This window comes from Macadamia integrifolia, chromosome 11, assembly GCF_013358625.1.
Source record: "Macadamia integrifolia cultivar HAES 741 chromosome 11, SCU_Mint_v3, whole genome shotgun sequence".
Classification (NCBI taxonomy): domain Eukaryota; kingdom Viridiplantae; phylum Streptophyta; class Magnoliopsida; order Proteales; family Proteaceae; genus Macadamia; species Macadamia integrifolia.
The window spans coordinates 9,761,248-9,784,797 of NC_056567.1; the positions used below are offsets into that span (position 1 = coordinate 9,761,248).

Sequence of the window (23,550 nt, forward strand, 5' to 3'; positions counted from 1 at the left end):
AATTGATGTAATGCATTCTCATATTAGTACTCCCTAGCTTTAGAGGTTTCCCGACTTTTCCCCTTCTCCTTCCCTCCGAATTACTTAGTATTGATTTTTTTTTGGTAGAATTACTTAGTATTGATAAATTACATGGGATACCGATCGAAATACTGGATCATTAGGAGGAGAATCTGAGATGTGTGGAGAGAATCAAATGAGTGGAAAATGTAAGCAATAGGGTTTAGGCAATAGGTGTAAGACTTTTATACTAATAATTATATAATTCAATATATATTTCTAAGTAGAAGGTTAATTTACTTGCTAAAATTGATCCTTTGAAACAATAGCATAAATCCTCTAACTTATGTAGAGTTGAGTCATATCGTTATATATAATCTCTCTAAGGTATTTGAACATCCCATATATGTATGTAGCTGGCTTGACCATGCGTCATCGCCTCCAAGATAAAACAACTCTGAAACAGTTTAAGGTGCACTTCAATAAGCAATTCCAATAAGTATGCCCGAAGGAAATACTCAAGAATTCAATAAATCAAGAAAGAAGTATAAACAAATAGAATAGATTATTTACAATAAACAGTAAACTTGAAACTTCTCACAACATGTGTATACATATTTCGTACAGAACCACATATACGGTAGGATGTGAGTAACCTATAAACATAATCAAGCCTCTGCATATAAATAGGTATACCAGAAGAAGTACCCATACATATACAGATATGACTATGCATGTGATAACGTATTCATGTATTGATATGTAAAGTTACACGAGTTTATATAGGTATATGTATAAATGTACCCCTTAGGACAAAGTGTGTAAGGGTGTGTCTTTATAATTTTAAATTTGAATTGTGAACTTTTGTTTTTGGAGCTAAAAGTTTCAACATGTAAAAAAGTAGGTTCTTTGATCTTGACCTCAGCTTGACCCGATTCGGCTCGGCATGCACGTGATTCAAAAGCATCGGAATATACCACACACACACATGAGAAGGGAGAGCTCCTCTCCAAAAGGCTTGCACTCTTAAGAAACAATCCTATATATGTTCAAGTTTTTTTTCTCCCAAACATATGTGGGACTAACATTATGAGATGTCTTAGTTCATTAAAACTCTATAAGTGCTAAAGACAAAATAGAAAAGACACTTTTGAGGGGGGAAAACTAAATTCAAAAATACCATTTTGAAACGACTATTTTGAATATAGGTTGAAACTTAAATTTCAATACAAAATCACTTGTCCTCATTCAAACTCAAATAAATAAAGGAGAAAAGAATGCATCTCTGATGTGTTTAGCATGAAGATTTTGCAAAATCTACCACAAACTAATTAAAATTTTCAAAAATAAACCTTCCAAGATGCCCACCTGGTCATACTCCACTGAGAATCACACACACATGATTCATGACATATGGGCATACAGTTACACTGCCATTCAAGCGTGGGCAAACACAACAGAACCACTGGAAAAGGAAATTAGACATGATAGACCTGCAATTGTGTTGTTGTGCTCTTCACATGAAAACGATGTTCATGAGAACTTATTGTGGAGTTTGGTGAAACTTCATGTAAGTGAAGTGGGAACCTCAATTCACTTACACTAGAATGTTGACATAGGTATATCTGTAACAAAATGGTGTAAAGCAGTTAATCCAATTTTCTAAATATCTTCAAGATTTAAATAAATAAATAAATAAACTAAGTGATCCCAACAAATACCAATGGTATGTGTTGTGCTCATTTAATTCCGTTACTATAATAAGACTAAGAGATTATCTTAATCTCTCTCTCTCTCTCTCTCTCTCTCTCTCTCTGGGCTTTCTATCTTATATCTTACAAAATTAGCAAGTAATTAATACGAATTAGTAGTAGAAACTAGAAAAACACAAGATAAAAATCTAAAAGCTCAATTTCAAGGAGTGTATCAAACAGTTTACAAACCTTTCATCATATTGCAGACTTATCCTTTGAGTTTTCAGAGTCTTCTGACTCATCACCATTTGATTCATCACTCTAAACCTATAGACAAGAATATACATGGCGCAACAATGAATTATCTGTGTTGCTTTATCTTTTTTGGCTAAGGGATCAGATTATATTATGAAGAAAAAAAATAGAGTATAAAAGACAAGGCCGGGCATGCCCACTTGATACCAAAAAGAAAAAGATGGAGAAACTAATTGCAAAGGTTTAACTGGCAAATGGAGCAACCCAGGAATAATCTTACGGTAGAACAAAAAAATGTTAAAGAAGAAGATAGAAAATAAAATTAAGATAATCTCTTTTAGTGTTATAATATAAACAAAAAAATTAGCAGAATCGAAGGAGCACACACTTTACGTTTTTGTTAGGATTACTTAATCTTTTTATTTATTTAAATATTAAGAACATTTAGAAAATTGGATTAACAGCTTTACATAATTCCATTAAAAGATAAAGATGTGTCAACATTCTAGTGTAAGTGAATTAGACTCCCACTTCACTTACTTGAAGATTCACCGAACTCCATACTATGTAGTAGTAGTAATGATTCTAATCCAGAGTATAGAAATCGAGAATTTAATATGAATCCAAATTAAATTGGAAGGTGAAATAGAAGTTAAATTCGAATTTTAAATAGCATATATATAATATTAGAACAATCGACAGAGAACAAAAGAAAATGCAATGAGTCACTCTATAAGGTTCCAACCGAACATCCAATTAGATTATAAAATTAGGCATAATAAATCAAATATGGCCCACCCAACTATAATTTGAACCACTCCGATGTTAATATTATGATGTGGTGGGGCATGTGCAGGTAAGCTAGAAAATATCATTAAAACTTCCCCCTTTTGTGAGTTATTATGCGCATTAGGTTTTTTTTTTTTTTTTTTTTTTTTTTTTTTTTTTTTTTTTTTTTTTTTTTTTTTTTTTTTTTTTTAACTTTCCCTTTTCGTGGGTTATTATGTTTCCACGTTTAGGGAAAGGGTTAATCACGCCTTTTGTGTGTTATTATGTGCCACGTTTTTTTTTTTTTTTTTTTGTCCTCCATTTGGAGGGGGTTTTGATCCTTTCGAATTTTTTTTGTAGATGTCATGTTTTGTCTTCTTAAAAAAATATACTAAAGAAGTGAAGTACATACTTTTAATACTAGTATGATATGATATGATATACTAGTAAAAACTCATGTGCAAATGAGAGAGAGAGAGAGAGAGAGAGAGAGAGAGAGAGAGAGAGAGAGAGAGAGAGAGAGAGTTGTCGAAGATCATATTAATTATATTTTATCCTTCAATAGCTAACCCTTGTAACAAACTAAATTGAATAGAAAATGAATTGAATAATTGTAGGATATTATATTTCCATTTTTATAAAATAATTATGAAAATATTATTACAGAAGTGATCTTTTTCAATTTCATTCCATGAGAATGGTTTTTAGCTGTTGACGTATCATGAACACTCATGTTTTGTGTGGATGATTGCTTTAACTGACTATATTATGAACAATTGAATATTAAGGAAAAACAAAACAAAACAATTGAAAAAAAAAAGTCATGATGGATTTAAACCATCATTCCCTCGGAACAACATACTTGGAACACGCTCATGTTCCAAATGTTCTACCAATTTGAGCTAAAGACCCATTAAGAAGTGCTTGGAATTTACAAGTAAACATGAGACCTTGCCACAAACCTTTCTACAAAGAAAATACTAAACCGGGTTTCTACAACAAGAGCTTAACCTACATCACATCTTTCATTGTAATAAAATTAAAAACCGTCTCAAACATATCCTTATCCCCTACAAGCACTCGGCTAATTTAAGATTTTAGAACATTTCCAGAGGAAGTCAATCACCAAACAGATTTAGATTATTAATTGTCAAGACCAATCATTAAATTCAAATGTAAATCACCAGTTCCATTTTAAAGATTTAGAGCATAAGATAGTGTTACGCACGTCTAAACACATGGGGAATTAAAATCAGGTTGTGAAAAGACATCCATGTACCGGTTCTATTTCCCCATATGTCTGGGTGTATGCAATACTATCGGGTAGAGTTCTTTCTCCCAATTAGTTATTAGTGCTTAGATGGAAAACATCAACATGCGTCTTAATTATAAACACTTTTCTCGTATGGACAATGACCATTGGTAGTGAGATTTTTGTCACCCTCTATGTCTGGGAGTAGGGGTGTGCGGTCAGGTTGTTATTTTTTCCCATTTGAAAAATGGGAAAGAGATCACTGCCTAGCCGTGTGTCCTTGTCCTAGCGTCAGGGCCAATAAAAGCATGCACAGGGGCATCAACATGATGAGGTTTTAACTACATGAGGGGTGGGGTGATAATTTTGCGCATCCTATGTTTGGGTGCAAGGGCTACGAGACCATGCAACATTTTTTTTTTCCTTTAAGAAATGTTCCCCTTTGTTAGTTTTGGTTTTAGTTTGTAGTCTTCAAGGTTTGAACCTTTGACCACCCCAAGTATTGCTTTGACAAAAACAAATCTTGTGCCTCAAAATTCTTTAGTCCCATATGGAATGTAGGGGAAAGCTCTTAACATGTTCTTATATAATTAAGGAATAGTAGTATCTTTCCTTGTAGATATCTAGGGTTTGATTCGAACTGCTTTTCATACACACACGGTGGGGTTTGGTCATGTCGTGTGTGGCCTTGTGGGTGTAGGCCTATCTTGGTAGTTGCTGCATAAAAAATATATATCCCTTTCATACGTACGGACATACGTACAAAAGGAGGAAATAATACGTTACCATATGATATAATAGACTTGTTAAAAAAGTTTGACAGCCAACCAAACAACTACTAAGGCAAAGAGCTAGCTTGTACCGATGGCAAATTTTGGGATTAGGGATACCACCTATATTGCAATAGCACTAAGACCCCGTATGGATTTTGTTGCTGTATGGTTGTCCTTGTTAGCAACCCGACTACATGGTAGTGATGATATGGTCAGTTTGGGTGACATGGTCGAAAGTGATATGGTAGCATTGAGTGTCATCGATGAGAAAACATAGCCACATTGTGTGCATAGAGTAGTTTGATCCATCCATGGTAGGTGGTGTGGATTTCTAGGTCAAAACTGACAAAATTGGCCTATTTACGCTCGGGGGCATTTTCGACAGTGAAAAATATATTTTTGGAAGACATTTTCTTCATGAAAAAGATAGATTGTAATTTATCTAGTCTAGTGCATTTGATTTCATCGCGTTTCGATACCGTATGAGGAAGTTACGACATTTATGGCATTCATGGGTAATTTCAATATTGAAGATGAATTTCTTAAAAGAAATTTTCTCTATATAACGATAGGACAAAAATCTGATCTTTCCAATGGTTCTGATTTCATTGCATTTCGATTCCGTATGAGGAACATGCATCATTGGAAAGGTCTAGGGGCATTTTGGTCTTTTTATAGCATACAAACATGCATATAATGCATCATTAGAAAGTCGTAGAGTGTCTAGTCACGGTTCCAACGCACTTCATTTCATCTCGATCGGATATTGTATGAAAATGTTACATGTATTTCCGTAAAGCCGGTTCGAAAATCCGAACAGAAAAACCAACAGTAGCTCTCGGCGAGTGGGGGTTCTTTTAGAATTTTGGTTAAATTTTTGGAGGGTTTTCTTGTAATTATAAGAAGTCAGGGGGCTGGTGCGTAATTTAAAGAAGTGGGTCTTGATCAAGTGCATGGTACACCATGCTTGATTCTCTTCCCTTAGATCTGATCAGATCTAGTTCAGATCGGTTCTGATCTAACGATCAGGATCAATGCGCCTTTAATAAAGCCAGCTGACAGAATACCGCGAAACGTGCTGCACCAACCAATGGTGTGTCGACAACGATTTTGATGTTGATGCAAGCGCTGATCGCCTATGTCACGCTAATGTCATCTAGATTTCTCATCGAATGGCTACGGGTTTTTGTCCGTTATTTAAATCTGATGGTTAAGATTAAAAGATACTCTTTGATGAGATCTACGGCAAGATTTGAGCCCCTATTGCACACGCCACCGGTGTAGCCTACGCCACTCCTACGAAGATTCCATTTCAGACTATCTCATTGCTCAACTTCAAATGGTCATATCTCCCTCATATTAACTTCGATTTGGGTGAACCAAATTAAATTTTCTTCACCTCTTCGAGCTCTACACAGTGGAAGAGAGAAATAAGGGTTTGAGAGACTGTAAGGCTATGGTTTGGTGTGTGAATCTCCTCCCTCCACTGTTGACCATTGAAATCTTGAAGGCTTCATGTGAGTTATTTTACACTCCATTAATGGTGCTTTAGAAGGGTAGTTGGGTGGTATTGATGGCATCTTGTTTCTAAGCCAAGGGAAAAAGAAAAAATGAAGACAGGAGCTTCCCCCTTTGTTGGTAGAACCATAAATGGGAGTTTTGTTTACTCCATTAATGAGGGTTTGAGGAGGTGATTAATATGTGTTGATGATGCATTGATTCAAAGCCAAAGAGGAAGAGAAGAAACTAAATGAGGGTTTGCTTGTGGTTACTTTGAAGAGTAAGAAGCCAAAGGGGAGAGAAGGTGTGAACACCAAACTTGTCAGTGCAAGTTTCCAGCCATCCCAGGCAACCAGTTGTGAGATTTCCTAACCTTTGATTTCCATTATATGCATGTTTGTATGCTAGGGTTAGTTGTGGATGAATGTATATATGTTAGGTTAGTTGTGGATGAACTGTAAGCATGCTAGCTAGTTGTGGATGTATATGCTAGGCAGGGCTTGACTGTAGGGCATTGATATAAGCTCAAATTTACTATATTCTTTATTGAGTGCTTAGTGGGTGTTAAGCACCGGGAGTGGGTGCTCCCATGTAGTAAGTACTATACATTGTACCAACACTGCTAGTGCCATATCAGCTTTGGCTTGAGAAAATTGGGAGTGGGTGCTCCCGACTGTGGGTACAGTCAAAAGTATTGTATTGAATAGGTATGAAGCCTTTACAGGCACTACTCTGGCGATGTAGACAAATTACTGAACCTCGTAAAAACTCTGTATTGTGAGTGCTTGTTGTTGCTATTTTATATTGAAGTGCGTGGAATGCAAAATGGGTGTGCACACTTGGAAGTGCCTATGAGAGGCTAAGTGTGCTTACGACTATATGCAAACAGGGACAGGTGTATCAGGTTTTTTTTCCAGACATCGGACAGGTTTTTGGGGATCGAAATTGGACTCACTGATTCACCCCCCCTCTCAATGACTGTCGGGTTACAACAATTGGTATCATCGCCGATACTCAGTGACAATTTGATCAACAGCTGAGTGATCCAGAGGCAGTGGCAGTGGCAGTGACAGTATGGCAGGTGAAGGCTATTCAGGACATGCACTAAAGTTTGGTGGATCTGATTTTATCTTGTGGAAGAGGAGAATGCAGTCGTACCTAGGCTCACTGGGTTATAATGTTTGGGCATCAGTTCTGATTGGATACAAGGAATCTAAAGGAGGTCCGATTGACAATGAAGCTAAAAAAGCTTATTGTTATAATCAGAAGGCTGTGAATGTAATATTCTCAGCATTGGATAAAAGTGTGATGGCTAAGGTAACGGATTGTGACTCAGCCAAGGACATCTGAGAAGATTAAAGAGTATTTATGGAGGAGATGAAAAGATAAGGAAAGCAAAGCTTCAGACCTTCAGAGGCCAGTTTGAAAGTCTACTAATGTGAGAGGGAGAAAATATTGACACATATATAACCAGGGTAAATGAACTGGTCAACTCTATAAGGGTTCTAGGAGCCAATCTAGAGGATCCAGTTGTTTGTTAGAAAATCCTGAGATCTTTGTTGCCCATGTATGACTCCAAGTTGTCAGCTATTGAAGAGGTAAAGGACCTAGACACTATCACTCTTGATCAAGTGCATGATACTTTCACAGTTCTTGAAATGAGATGGAAAAAAGGGCAAATCCACTGACAAACAAATTGCTTTCATGGCAATGAAAAACTTGAAAATCAAGGATAAAAAGAAGTAGCCTGTGGAGGATACTGATGAGAGTGAAGATGAGATTACAACTCATTTCACCAGAAAGTTAAAAAGGGGAACAAGGAAATACAATGACAAGTTGCCTTTCAAATGTTTCAACAATGAAAGGGTTGGACATTTTGCAGCCAAGTGTCCTAACCATGGAAAAATAGAAAGTGATGAAGATGAAAGTGAAAAGAAAAGTCATTTCAAGGGAAATAAGAAGTTATTCTCAAACAGATACATGAAAGGTAAGACAAGAAAAAAAATTTGGTTTCTAAGAAATGTAGTGACACGTCTAATGAAGAATCTGAAGAATCATCTAACAATGAAGATGATGAGGTTATGTTCATGGTCTCAATAGATGTGGAAGAAAATCAAGAAGATTCTATAGAAGAAGGAGAGGAAGATGAAAAATACATCTAGAGGCTGAACTCACAGTTGCCCTTAGAGAGCTTAAAAGAGAAAGGAAGAAAGTGAAAAAGGTCACTCAAGACCTTAAGGGGCAAGAATAAACAGTTATTGAGTTGAGAGATCAAGCCAATAAGTCAAGGAAGACCTTAGATGATCTTGAGTATCAACTCTCACGGAAGACTAGTGACTGCAATACTCTTGAGTTAGAGAAAGTGGCTTTGAAAGCACAACTAGAGGAGCAATATGAGATTCTTGCACAATTTGATGGTTATGCAATGAGCTAGCCTTATTAAAGGATAAGGTTGAAGACTATGGGAGAACTGAGATTGAGAGAGAAGACTTAGAAAATGAAGATGTTGAAGATGACTCTACTCCAAAAGATCATCCTAGCAGTAAGAAGCTTAATAACATCATCAATGCTCAAAGATCAACTCACATCAAATTTAGGCTTAGATTTGTTGGGAAATCTTCCAAAAATACCAAGGCAAATGGTAAGAAAATAGTACATAATCCTATCAAAGTCAATGACAGGAATGCTCAAAGAGGGAAGGCACATGTTGCTATTGCTGGCCATGTCAAGAGAGCAGTACAAAAAGAAAGAGTACAGACTGGTCCAATCAAAAGAGTAAATACATCTATATTCCATAAGACTAACCATGCTAGACAACCACAGTTGGCAAGGCCAAGGAGGATAATAGAGAGCTATGGATACAGTCAAGGTCCTCAACAAAGACTTAGAGTATTTGACAACTTCAGAGCTCCTTACAGATGGCAGATGGAACCTATGATACAGAGGCACACCTTTCAAGGTTATTGTTACAAATGCAACACTTTTGGACACAAGATCTCAGATTGCAAGTTTAACATTGGTCCAAGGAGTTATGTAGACAGAAATCTTTTTGCACCCCTTATGGAGGAAATAGTTGAATGTTACAAATGCAACAACTTTAGACATATTACAAGAAATTGTAGAACTGTGTTTCTTCCACAAAGACAGCAGAACAGAGGTAAGCAGAGAGTTTTTAGAAGCACAGAAGATGATGAGATGGAGAGATAGTTTTCAAGACAGAAGAAAGCAAAGAAATCTCAATCTGTCAAGAAAGTCTGGGTTCATAGAGAGAGAGTGTGTAGAAGATGAAGAAGATGCAGTAGCATATGTTATTCAGAGAGCTTTTAAGGCTCAATGAGACTCTACTCCATGGATTCTTGATAGTGGTTGCTCAAGCCACATGACAGGAGATAAGGAAAGGTTTGAACAATTACATGACTTTGAAGGTGGATTTGTGAAGTTTGACAACAACAATGGTGCCAGAATTACAGGGAAGGGATCCATAAGTCTAAACCATGGGAAGGTGAAATCCCCTGATATCTTATATGTTGAAGGGCTCAAACACAATCTTCTCAGCATCAGTAAAATTTGTGACAAAGGGCATGAAATAACTTTCACTAGTAAAGGGTGTGAGATAAGAAGATCAAGCAGTGGAAAGGTCGTGGCTACTGGACAGAGAACTTCAGGGAACCTGTACACCTTGATAAAGTTAGAGAAAGATTCATGCATGGTCAGCATAGATGAGGAGACATGGTTGTGGCATAGAAGACCTAGGCATATTGGTTTCAAGAACCTTGCCAAGATTTCTTCAAAGAAAGCAGTGAAGAGAATTTTCAGATATCTGAAGGGGACCAGTAAGTTTGGCTTATGGTATCCGAAGGTCAAGAGCTTCAGTTTGTCAGCTTTTTCAGATGTAGATTGGGCTGGATGTGTGGATGACATGAAGAGCACTAGTGGTGGTGCGTTTCATTTGGGGAGTAGCTAGGTGGCATAGCACAGTAAGAAAATAGAGTCAATCTCTCTTGTAATTATAGAGGCAAAATACATTGCAGCTACATCTTGTTGCACACAAGTGTTGTGGATGAAGCAGATGTTGAAGGATCTGAGTGTGGATGTTGAGCAGGCAGTGCCACCATATTGTGACAATACTAGTGCTATCAACATCTCTAAAACCAGGTGATACATTCTAGAATGAAGCAGATTGCAATCCAATATCATTTATTAAGAGACAAGGTGATGGAAGGTGAAGTAAGAATGGAGTTTGTTCCCACAGTAGAGCAGGTGGCTGATATCTTCACTAAACCACTTCCTAAAGATCAATTTGAGTTCCTCAGATAGAAACTGGGAGTGGTGGTTCTTCCCAAGCACTAGGGGCATTAGGAGAGGGAGAGCAAGTTGCTCGATGTTGCTACCCCCATATCGGACTCAGGGGGAGTCCACTCTTTCCACCCTTTGTACTTGTTGTCAAAGGGGGAGAGAGTTACTCATTGAAGTTTTGGAGTGTATTAGTGATGAGGTGGTTGCCAACAACTCCAAAGGGGGAGATTGTTGTTGTATGGTTGTCCTTATTGGCAACCTAGCCACATGGCAGTGATGATGTGGTCAGTTTGGGTGATGTGGTTGAAAGTGAAGAAATGACAGCATTAAGTGTCACCGATGAGAAAACATAGCCACATTGTGTGCATGGAGTGGTTTGATTCATCCATGGTAGGTGGTGCGGGTTTCTAGGTCAAATCTGGGAAAATTGACCTATTTATGCTCGGTGACATTTTTGAAAGTGAAAAATATTTTTTGGAAGATATTTTATTCATGAAAATGATAGATTGTAATTTATTTAGTCCAGTGCATTTGATTTCATCGCGTTCCGATACCGTATGAAGAAGTTACGGTATTTATGGCATTCGGGGGTAATTTCGGTATTGAAGATAAATTTTTTAAAAGAAGTTTTCTCCCTGTAACGATACGACAAAAATCTGATCTTTCCAACGGTTCTGATTTCATTGCATTTCAATTCCATATGAGGAAGATGCATCATTAGAAAGGTCTAGGGGCATTTTGGTCTTTTGTATATGACTGAGTTAGATGAGCGAGTCTTCTAGAAAGTCGTAGAGTGTCCAGTCACGGTTCCAACACACTTTATTTCATTTCGATCAGATATTGTATGAAAAAGTTACATGTATTTCCGTAAAGCTGATTCGAAAATCTGAACAAAAAAACCAATAGTAGCTCTCGGCGAGTAGGGGTTCTTTTAGAATTTTGGTTGAATTTTTGGAGGGTTTTCTTATAATTATAAGAAGTCAGGGGGCTGGTGCATGATTTAAAGAAGTGGGTCTTGATCAAGTGCAACACATGTGCATGGTACACCATGCTTGATTCTCTTCCCTTAGATCTGATCAAATCTAGTTCAGATCGGTTCCGATCTAACGGCCAGGATCAATGTGCCTTTGATAAAGCCAGCCAATAGCATACCGTGAAATGTGTTGCACCAACCAATGGCACGTCGACAATGATTTTGACGTTGACGCAAGTGCTAATGGCCTATGTCACACTGATGTCATCTAGATTTCTCATCGAATGGCTATGGGTTTTTGTCTGTTATTTAAATCCGACGGTTAAGATTAAAAGATACTCTTTGATGAGATCTATGGCAAGATTTGTGCCCCTATTGCACACGCCACCGGTGTAGCCTACGTGATGGAGAACCTTAGGGAAGAGAGGGGAGACCAGAGTAGAGAGGGGGAAAGAGGAGAATCACACTCAACACATTCATTCAATAATCAAAATCACTCTCTAAATCTTCAATCAATTACAACCAATATATAGGAAAATAGGAACATGAAATTAGAAACTTAACTGAAATGGAAACTAGCCTAAACTAGGAAACAACTATAAAAAGGAAACCAAAGCAAGGAAATAAATCCTACTCCTACGTTCAAGTCTGAAAAATAAAAGCATGAAATAAAATACTAAGTAAACTATTAATTTTATTTCCAACCCTTGTTGAACCAAAACCCTGGGTTGGACCGGTTCTTCTTGGCTCTTGGCTTCCAAAGCCTGTCATGCTGGTCTAACCAAGAAAGGACAGCCGTATCTGCATCAACTCTCCTCCTCTGAAAAGAACTCGACTCCGTCGAGTTAGGGAAAGGACTGAGGAGACCGTCTGAAGGAATATGCTGAATGAGGAACGATCCCACCATCTTCTTGAGCTTAATTTCAGGGAGATCTTTGGCAGGATGAAACTTCATAGTCTTGTTGGCATGCTTGAAGGCATAGGTATTGGCATAGCCACAATGCTATACTTTCTTAACAAACAACCAAGGTCGACCAAGAAGGATATGACACACCTTCAGAGGGAGGACATCACATTGGACTGTATCCTTAAATCCACCAATAGAATATGTGACCAAGTACTTATCTGTGATTTTGAGATTAGTGTTGTTCACCCAAGCAACCTTGTAAGGATTAGGATGTGGTTCTGTATTCAATCCCAGCTTACGAACGTCTTCAGAGACAACATTAATGCAACTGCCTCCATCAATGACCAAGGTTAGCAACTGATCATTGCACTTCACACGAGTCTGAAAACTACTACTGCGGTGCCAATCTTCATTTTCAGTGGCCTTCTGAGTGGTCAACACATGACGAATGACATAAAAAGGATGTTGGTCCTCGTCACTGAGAGTGTCATTGACTTCACCTGTTGCACGCTTTTCTCTTAAATCAATTGTGTCAGAACCAAGTTGCTCTTCGGGAATATATGGTATAGAAGAATCCTTATCAATAAAAGCAACCAAACGGCTGGGACATTGAGCACTGATAAGTCCAAATCTATGGCATGAGTAGCACCGAATTGTAAATTTTGAAGAATTAGAAGGTTTATTTGAACCATGCCAAGGGGGTGAGTATGGGCGAGTAGGCCGTGAAGATGACGTTTCAGAGACATATCGAGGTGGAGAATACGGCCGACTAGGTCGTGAAGAGGCCATAGATGTAGCACTAGCCTGTGGTTTGCTAGATGACCTCTCTTGGGTAGGAGACTGTTGCCAAACGGAACTCTGCAAAATTTCTCCGGTTGTATGGGCGTTTCAGACTTTCCTCAACCTGATATGCTACTTGTACGGCGTCTTCCATGGTAGGTAGTTGACTAGATGTAAGGACAGTACTAAGTTGAGGGTGCAAACCATTGTGAAATTGGGCCACTAAGACTTCTTCATCCCACTCAAAGTCAGAACGAGTGGCCAAATAATAAAATCTAGCAACATACTCTTCAACGGTCAAATTCTCTTGTTTCAACTGTGCAAACCTGAGATGCATGCGTTGCTTGTAATCAAAAGGCAAGAATCGCCGATTCATGACTTCGTACATTTCAGCCCAAGTAGTGACCAAACCAATGCCTCGGGTTCGGTTCTGTTGTTGTTGCTTGATCCACCAGACTCGAGCCGTGCCTTTCAATTTGGCCTCTGCAAATAGGATCTTTCGAGCCTCAGTCAACCCGTACCATCTGAAGTATGTATCTAAGCTGTGAATCCAGTCAAGGTACAATTCTGGATTATTGTCTCCATAAAAATCAAGGACATCCAATTTTACTGCTCTTTCTGCTCCATCATCATGTCTACCAGTCCCATATAGTGGTGGAGGTGGTGGTGTATGATGTGGTGGTGGTGGTAGTGTTACTGGCGGATCCTGTGGAGTGGTGTTGGAAGAATCCCCAGATTGAATGGGACTCTTTCCTTTATCTGCTGCCACCAAACAATCAATAGAAACTTGCATAGATTCCACCATTGTTTTTAGGGATGTGACCATGTTAGTGAGAGCATCAAATTTTGTATCAGTTTCTCCTTTATGAGAATTCAGCTATTGAACAACTTCACTGTTGGCTACCATGGTGATGATTAACAAAATAGCACTCAAGAATATATGGTAGAATAGTAAATAACTTTTTTTTTTTTTAAGGGCAGAATTGTAATTACTTGAGATTCAATTAAACCACAAAGGATATCAAGTGTGGGGTAGGGATCTAAATGTAAATAAGAAAAAAAATGAAGGATAGAAGGAATTAATAGATAAAAGAGAGGTACTGTGAAAAAATCAGAAAATAAAATAAAAAGGAGACTCAATGGAAGGGTAAATTTGAAACTTACAAGTAAATATGGAAGAAAAGAAATAATAAAAGGTAGGGGTAGTTTTGGAAATTCAGGGTTAAAGCTAAAGGGGACGGTTATCTCACGGATTGGGGTGAAAGATGTTGAAGACCTGGAGTTGTCTTCTACCGGTAACGGAATAGGGTCGACTTCGAAGGAGGTGGCTGGAGCTGAAGTTCAAACCAGGTATGTTCGATTATCTTTGTGGTTCTCTGCTTCTCAATCTCTTCTTCTACTTTTATGTTCTTTCTTCTCTTCTTCTTCTTCTTCTTCTTCTTCTTCTTCTTCTTCTTCTTCTTCTTCTTCTTCTTTGTCTTGTTTTCTTCCACTCTTTTTTTTTTCTTTGCTGTCGGACACAGAAAGAGGAGGCGGTGGGATTTTCTGGTTGGGGATCGAAGTGAGGAGAAAAGAAAGGGAGGCGAGACACTTCAGGGGTCCGACAGAAACCAGGTATGCGTCTCTCTCTGTTCTACTTCTTCTTCTTCGTCTTTTGTTCTCTTCTTGCTGCTCCTTTTCTTTTTTTTTTTTTTTTTTGCCTGCTGCCAGAAAGGAACAGAGAAGCAGAGGCAGGAGGGTTTGGGATTTTTTCTTTTTTTTTTTGCTGCTGTCTTAAGGAACAGAGGAGGCGGTAGAGAAAAAGGGGGCTCGATTCTTCTCTGGATAGAATCAGGCTTTTTTTTTTTGTTCTCAGTATCAATGGAAGCCGACACAGAGAATGGGAAGAGAAGAAGAAAGATGGGGAAGGAATAGGATCCTTCGGTTCTGATTCCAAGTTGATGGAGAACCTTAGGGAAGAGAGGGGAGACCAGAGTAGAGAGGGGGAAAGAGGAGAATCACACTCAACACATTCATTCAATAATCAAAATCACTCTCTAAATCTTCAATCGATTACAGCCAATATATAGAAAAATATGAACATGAAATTAGAAACTTAACTGAAATGGAAACTAGCCTAAACTAGGAAACAACTATAAAAAGGAAACCAAAGAAAGAAAATAAATCCTACTCCTACGTTCAAGTCTGAAAAATAAAAGCATGAAATAAAATACTAAGTAAACTATTAATTTTATTTCCAACCCTTGTTGGACCAAAACCCTGGGTTGGACCGGTTCTTCTTGGCTCTTGGCTTCCAAAGCCGGTCATGCTGGTCCAACCAAGAAAGGGCAGCCATATCTGCATCACTATGCCACTCCTATGAAGATTCCATTTCAGACTATCTCATTGCTCAAACTTCAAATGGTCATATCTCCCTCATCTTAACTTCGATTTGGGTGAACCAAATTGAATTTTCTTTACCTCTCCGACCTCTACACAGTGTAAGAGAGAAATAAGGGTTTTAGAGACTGTAAGGCTGTGGTTTTGGTGTGTGAATCTCCTCCCTTTATTGTTGACCATTGAAAGCTTGAAGGCTTCATGTGAGTTATTTTACACTCTATTAATGGTGGTTTAGAAGAGTAGTTGGGTGGTATTGATGGCATCTTGTTTCTAAGCCAAGGGAAAAAGAAAAATGAAGATAGGAGCTTCCCCCTTTGTTGGTAGAACCATAAATGGGTTTTGTTGCTGAATGGGAGTTTTGTTTACTCCATTAATGAGAGTTTGAGGAGGTGATTAATGTGTGTTGATGATGCATTGATTCAAAGCCAAAGAGCAAGAGAAGAAACTAAATGAGGGTTTGCTTATGGTTACTTTGAAGAGCAAGAAGCCAAAGGGGAGAGAAGGTGTGAACATCAAGCTTGTCAGTGCAAGTTTTCAGTCATCCCAGGTAACTGGTTGTGAGGTTTCCTAACCTTTGATTTTCATTATATACATGTATGTATGCTAGGGTTAGTTGTGGATGAATGTATACATGCTAGGTTAATTGTGGATAAACTGTAAGCATGCTAGCTAGTTATGGATGTATATGCTAGGCATGACTTGGCTATAGGGCACTGATATAAGCCTAAATTTACTGTATTTTTTATTGAGTGCTTAGTGGATGTTAAGCACCGGGAGTGGGTGCTCTCATGTAGTAGATGCTATACATTGTACCGGCACTGCTAGTGCCATCTCAGCTTCGGCTTGAGAAAATTGAGAGTGGGTGCTCCCGACTGTGGATGCAGTCAAAAGTAATGTATTGAGTAGGTACGAAGCCTTTACAGGCACTACTGTGGGGATGTAGAAAAATTACCGAACCTCGTAAAAAACCTGTGCTGTGGGTGCTTGTTGTTTGTATTTTCTATTGAAGTGTATGAAATGCGGAATGGGTGTGCACACTTGGAAGTGCCTATGAGAGGCTGAGCATGCATACGACTGTGTGCAAACAGGGACAGGTGTATCAGGTTTTTCTTGGCCAGACATCGGACTGATTTTTGGGGATCGAATTGGACTCATTGATTCACCCCCTCTCAGTGACTGCTGGGTTACAACAGATTTAGTGTTAATAATCAGGATCATGCTTCATTCATTTAATTTCTATTGAATTGTGTGTTGCATCATATTTTGATGTGTTTGGTTGCATGTCCCTCGCCTCATTGGACTTCATGGAAGCTCATCCCATTTGTTATGTGTTTTTAGATGATACACAAGTATCCCTTCCGATCTAAGTTGAAGACACCTACTTTGTTTGATGATGAGCTACTAGTAGAGGAGCTTAAGGAGCACGAGTAGGGTTGTGCTTGTGATGACTATGCCTACGGGGCACCCTGAAGATGATAGATGTCATTTTCCTCTTTTTATTCTTTTGTGTAGAATTCTAATGTAACACTTTGGATAGATACGTATAATACGTCTTGACAGATGTGCAAATCATTTTTGGGTAACTATATTTCTTATCAGTAGAAATCCACTTTTGGATTTCCTTCCAAATCGATAATATTTCATGGGATTAAAATCTCCCAACAGTAGTGCTTAGCTGGTTTTCCAAAAGTATCAAATCCTTGCTTTAAATAGGAAAGAACTAATTCCCAATGCAATCACTTGAGATCTTCAAAAATAAGAAGGATTGGAGGGGACTTTATTTTATTCACGTTTTCCAGCCTTCTACTAGAGGCGTGGAGAAGGGGAAAGAGACCTTGCTGATGTGGCATGCAAGCTGGGCTATTTGTTAGCTCGGTTCTTCTTGATCGTAGCTGATCTCCTAAGGGTTTTTGTTTACCATAGACTTGGGGAGATCCAAAGAGGTGGAGAAAAATCAGAAATAATGTCATGATGATGATGATGACCTGGGTAACATGGTTGAATTGTATGATCGGTGTAATTAAATATTCCTATATCACCTCCTCCTCCAAACTTATAAAAGAGAGAATAGTCATCTGTGAAGTAGATGCAATTGCTTTGAAACTCAGGGTGATCGGAAACTGAGATAGCAAATGTAGAATTATTACCAACAAATAATGCTCGATCTCCTAAACTTTCCACTTCCACCCACTGCTTATTTCTTGAATCCAACTTGTAGATTTTAAAATCAGTTGTTCTAGATTGTGGGGAACTGTATGGTCCAATATTCTTGAAGTTTCGCATTACCATATGCAGTTCTCCTGACAATTCTACAAGATATTTTCTCTCCACAAAATTTACCTTCGGTGGTGATGCAAACTCTATTGCCTTCGGATGAGGACCATTTATCTCACATTTCACTACATTCCCAAGAGACTGAAGAGCAAAGAAATAACCATTTGAATATATGAGATCGATAAATCCACGAGGACAATTCTCTAAACTAGTCCATTTTGTGTCTCCAATTTTTGCAAAGGCCAATAGAGAAAGCTCACCATATATTGCCATAACTATGCAGTTATCAGCTGAAGATGATGATGATGGACTTGAACATATCACTGCTTTCTCTATAAATGAATCACATATCTCTTTTGGGGTCCGACCAGTATCATACAGATCTGGGAAGGTCGTTTGAGGTGGTACCCTTATTCGGGTTCTTGTTAATGGATTCAATAGATGGATCTCAAGATCAATGCCTATAGTGACCAGCCAGCCATGGGGAGAACCCCAACATCGCCTTCCTTGAGCCTCTGGCAAATGAAGATGGTGAACCCTATTGCTTGAGATGTTGTAAAAGCCACGGTTTTCATTGCTTTCATTCTCCACCAGCATGAGCCATGGAGGAGAAAGTTTTGAAGAGTAGTAACGTTTCTGAATTGTAACAGCTCTCCATGATCGGCAGACTACACCAAACCTAACAATGTCCTCGACTGAATGAAGCCGCTTCGTGATGTACCCAATGAGTTCTTCGGGAAGCCTGGACCAGCATTGAACCATACTTGCTTATCTCTGTGGTATCTTTTAAGAAAGAAAGGAAGAAGAGGAAAAAAAAGTCAGTACTTTCCAAAACCTTATCAAGACCAACATTAGCAAAGAAAAAGATTAATCCTATCACTAAACCCTAAAACGAAAAAAAAAATTATATATATAAATAAATAAAAATGTGCACACTTCAAAATTGAATAAAGCGAAGAAGATGCAATGGAAGAAGTTTCAGAAAAAGAGATCTTACATCTTGTTGTTTGAGTTGTTGATGGTTTTCTAGCAAATAAGCTGAGGCGTCAACTATGAGAGTGACAAGAATGAGAGAAGATGGAGGGCTATATCTATAGAAGCTTAGAACTCGTAAAAAATTCCTCAAGCCCGAGATGTGGTGGATATGAATCATACGCTAACTAAGATCCAAATCCTGGATTTCCTTGTGTGGGAGACAAGAGCATGCCAGCCAAGGGATAGTATCATGGATTTCCTTCCTTGCAGTTCTGGGTTGGAGATAGCATAAGATCATCCATTACATAACCCTAACTTATCGATGGTAAGTTAAGGATATAGAAAGAAAATTATTGTAATTGATGAGCCCACATTGTTCCTATATTTTTATTTAAATTGACATATATTATCTTCCAATCCATAAAACAGCTAGCTTAATGGGAAGTTGCGGTATTACAAGAAAAATAGTATGATGATTGATGAGCCTAGTTAATATCCATATGATCACAAAAAATGAATTGAGAGCCTTTAATGGTGATTCCAGTTGTTCAGTTTGCATAGATTCAATGGGAATTAGGAACTCTATATGGAGCATGGAGAGATCAAAGTGAGCTAATTCTATACTTGGCCTCTGACCAAAATAAAAATTCACAAGCATTTCATTGTTGGATTAACTAATAAAGCATTGTGTCTGATATCAACCTCCATTTCCCTTTTTCGTTCCCTAGAATCACTTCATTGTGGAATTGGGTTGAAATGACCGATAAGTTCAATAAAGAAAAGTGTTGGTAAATTTGGTATTACAATTGTAGAAGCCAAAGTCGAAATGTTCGAAATTTGATCGAAGCTAAACAAATTCTATGACTTGATTTAACATCTTTTCAATATATCATCAATGTATAAAAACCTTCAAACATATGATATACTTCTATAGGATAATTTCGTACTTTTATTGGATATGTTGGTAATTTCATAGTATATAACTTTATAGTATTTTTTTTTGTAATTTTAATAGATATTTTGGCACTTTATAGGATATTTTTCTTACTTTTCTTGGATATATTACTAATTTCTTCGTATATTTTTGTACTTTTATAGGATATATTTTCCTACTTTTATTGGATATTTTTGTACCTTTTATAGGATAATTTGGTGATTTTATAGGATATTTTCATACTGTTATTGGATATTTTGTAATTTTGTAGTATATTTTCATACTTTTTTATTGACTCAGAGTGATAGTATTTCTAATCCAATGGCTAGAACTGTTTCCATTCCATATACTAAAGAGTATGGGGTAGCCCTTGTAGAAATTCTTATTGGCAACCATCTCATTAGCAATTACACTCCAAAGCTCCGATGAATAATCTCTCTCCCTTTGATAACAAGTGCGAAGGGAGGCAATAATGGATTCCCCTAAAGTCTAATACAGGGGTAGCAATATCAAGCAATTTGCTCCTCCTTTCTTAGTGCCCATAGTGCTTAGGAAGAACCACCACTCTCAGCTTCTGCCTGAGAAAATCAAACTACTCTTTGGGAAGCGGTTTAGTAAAAATGTCAGCCACTTGCTTTGCTGTAGGAACAAATTTTATTCTATCTTCACCTTCCAAGACTTTGTCTCTCAAGAAGTGATACTGGATATCAATATGTTTCATTCTCAAATGCACCACCGGGTTCTTAGAAAATAATGATTGCACTCGTATTGTCATAATACAGTGGCACTGCCTGTTCAAACTCCACACTCAGATCCTTCAACATCTGTTTCATCCACAACACTTGTGTACAACAAGATGTAGCTGCAATATACTATACCTTTGTTATTGAAAGAAATTGCTTGTTCTTGCTATGCCAAGCCACCAAGCTGGTCCCCAAGGAGAATGTACCACCACTAGTACTCTTCTTGTCATTAACATGCCCTGCCCAATCTTCATTGAAAAAGGCTAATAAAGTAAAGCTCTTGACCTTCGGGGTACCATAACTAGTACTCACTAGTCCCTTCAAGTATTTGAAAATTCTCTTCACTGTTGCCACATGTGTTTCCTTTGGTCATGCTTGAAATCTAGCTACTATGCACATAAATTGTAAGATGTCAGGCCTACGAGGTGTTAGATACAATAGGCTACCAATCACTGACCTGTAAGATGTTTGGTTAACTGATAGAGAGTCATCTTCCTTGCTCAACTTACACCCAGTCATAATAGATGTACTAAGAGACTTGTACTCCATAGTGAATCTCTTCAACATCTCCCTCACTTGGTTTGAGATATAAACATTCTTTCTTTCATCTGACTAATCTGCAAGTCCAAAAAATTGAGAGTTCACCCAACATAGACATTTCAAACTCATATTTCATCCTCATTGCAAAGTCTCTGCACAACTTTGATGTCATCTACATACACAACTACCACAAGCTGATTGTTTTCTTTAGTTATGATGTACAGATTGCTGTCCACTAGCCCTTTTTTAATCCCAACTTATACTAGTAGGAGTTCAATTTGGAGTATCATACCTTTGGAGGTTGCTTCAAACCATACAAGGCCTTCTTCAATCTGCACACAAGAGTGGGGTCCTCAGCGGAAACCCATCAGGTTGCTCTATATAAACCTTGTCTTTCAAGGTCCCATTTAAAAAAGCTGCTTTGACATCCATTTGATAGAGCTTGAAGTCCTTGTACATTGCCTAACCCAAGAACATTCTGATAGCCACAAGCCTCGCCAGTGGAGCAAAATTTTCTTCAAAGTTAACGCCTTCCACTTGAGCATAACCCTTGCATACAAGTTTTGCTTTCACAACTTGATGATCTTCATTGAGTTTATTTTTGAAAATCCATTTGGTGCCAATCACATTCTTGTCAATTGGCTAGGGACTAGAACCCAAATGTGATTCCTCTCTATCTGGTCAATTTCATTCATGCCCTTCATCCAACTCTCATCTTTGCTTGCTTCATCAATAGTTTTTAGTTCAATCTTTGAAAAAGAGAGTAGGTATTGGTCTTTATTCTTCTAGTATGAACACCAACAGTGGGGTCACCAATGATCAACTCATCTTTTCCCTATTAATCAGCTCAGTTGTGTCTTCTTTGCTCATCTGAATCTTCTTCAAGCTATTCATCATCAATCTCATATTTGCCTTTTGGTTTACTATTAACCAAGTCATTCTCATCATCAAGTTCTTCAGACTCTGGGAGTTCATTTCTTGAGCCATAGGGAACATCATTTCTCATCAACTGTGACATCAATACTCTCCATAATTTTGCCGAGTCTGTTATTGTAGCATCTATAACCTGTAGGCTTTACTTGAAGTAGATTAGCCCATAAAAATGCCTTTCACCAGCACAGTATGTATCATGAAGGAGCATCATTTATGGTCCAATGGTATACAAGGGACTAGGGATAGCGGATGTGAAAAACTCTTGATAGTAATGCGACAAGAGAAAGTGGGTAAGAAGGGCAAAGACACCCATATCGTCATACCACTCAATAATAAAGGAGGCCTTGTGGATGCGATACAAATGCCTCTTGAGAATGTCCTCGATAGATTCAAGGATGTCATGCCATCAAGGTTGCATAAGAGACCATCACCTAGGGGGAAGGCGGATGTGGCTCGGTCTTTTTGAGACGAGACCACTAAGGAGAGGAAGACATGGGCTGACAAAAAGAGACAACCAACAAATTTCATGGTCACAAACTTAGGGCTCATCAAGTTTCTTCCTTCATAATTTTAGTCCCAACGAAAGATGCCTAACGGGATGGTTTGCCGATATGAAGCCTATACGAGATCCTAAGTATGTAGGCAATGTGTCTTACAAGGTAATTCTACCTCCAAAATTGATGATCCATCCGATCTTCGATGCAAACTCACTCAAACCATACCATGGAGACATACACCCATGTCACACGACTTTGATGAGAGGCCCAGTGGGTATTTCTACTTCTTATGAGAGAGAAGCTGAATACATGATCATGGATTGTGTCATTCGAAGTAGATCTCCTTGTAGTGGAGTATTTGGTTAGGTGGAAGAGATTTCAAGAGAGCAAGACAAGCTGGGAACTGAAAGATGCTAAATGATAGTTTAAATAGGCTATACAAAGGTTCCACGAGGAGTACACAATGAGGATGTCACCAAATTCGGTTGGGGGGGTGGGGAGTGTCATTGTCCACCACCATAGGCCCACGGGCCTGCTCATAAGACCATGAACTTAGGCCATTGGCTAAACAAGGTCCATTGTCTAAGGTTGTTAATTGATTAGGTTCTGTTGTAGATGGTTCAATTCGGTTCGGTGAGAGATTTTTTAGGTAAAATCAAAATCGAATCATATAATGAATGGTTTTCTTCTGTTTTCTAATTTTTTATCCAAACAACTTATTTACTTTTTAAACTTTTATAATTGTTTATTGCTATATGCTTTTTTTTTAATAGTTGTTTTATTTTATTTTATTTTTTTATTGAAATGTATGTAAATTTAATATTGAATAACTTAAACTTACTACGTATATGTTAATTGGTTTAACAGTTTAAACTTTAAACTAAAATCAAACCATTTAATAAACGATTTCATGGTTTTGGTGTAAATGGTTTGATTTGATTACGATAAACAATTTTGGTTTCAAATCCACATCCTTACCATTGTCGATAACTTTCTACTAAAATGTAAGAAATCTCGATACTTGTAGAGAAACTTTTAGAAGCAAGAAAGCTTTAGAGTACTTGTAAATATCCTCGG

General features: G+C 37.9%; 1 protein-coding gene across 1 annotated transcript; it reads right to left on the bottom strand.

Annotated features, from left to right (window-relative positions):
* Window positions 1-17,261: 17,261 nt before the first annotated feature.
* On the bottom strand, window positions 17,262-18,947 carry LOC122093134 (putative F-box protein At5g55150). Its single transcript, XM_042663392.1, has 2 exons — window positions 18,849-18,947; window positions 17,262-18,634 (listed from the first exon to the last, which is right to left on the bottom strand). Exon 2 carries the CDS (start codon window positions 18,611-18,613, stop codon window positions 17,492-17,494), a length of 1,122 nt encoding a protein of 373 aa, XP_042519326.1. The 5' UTR covers window positions 18,614-18,634; window positions 18,849-18,947; the 3' UTR covers window positions 17,262-17,491.
* Between the last annotated feature and the right edge of the window lie 4,603 nt (window positions 18,948-23,550).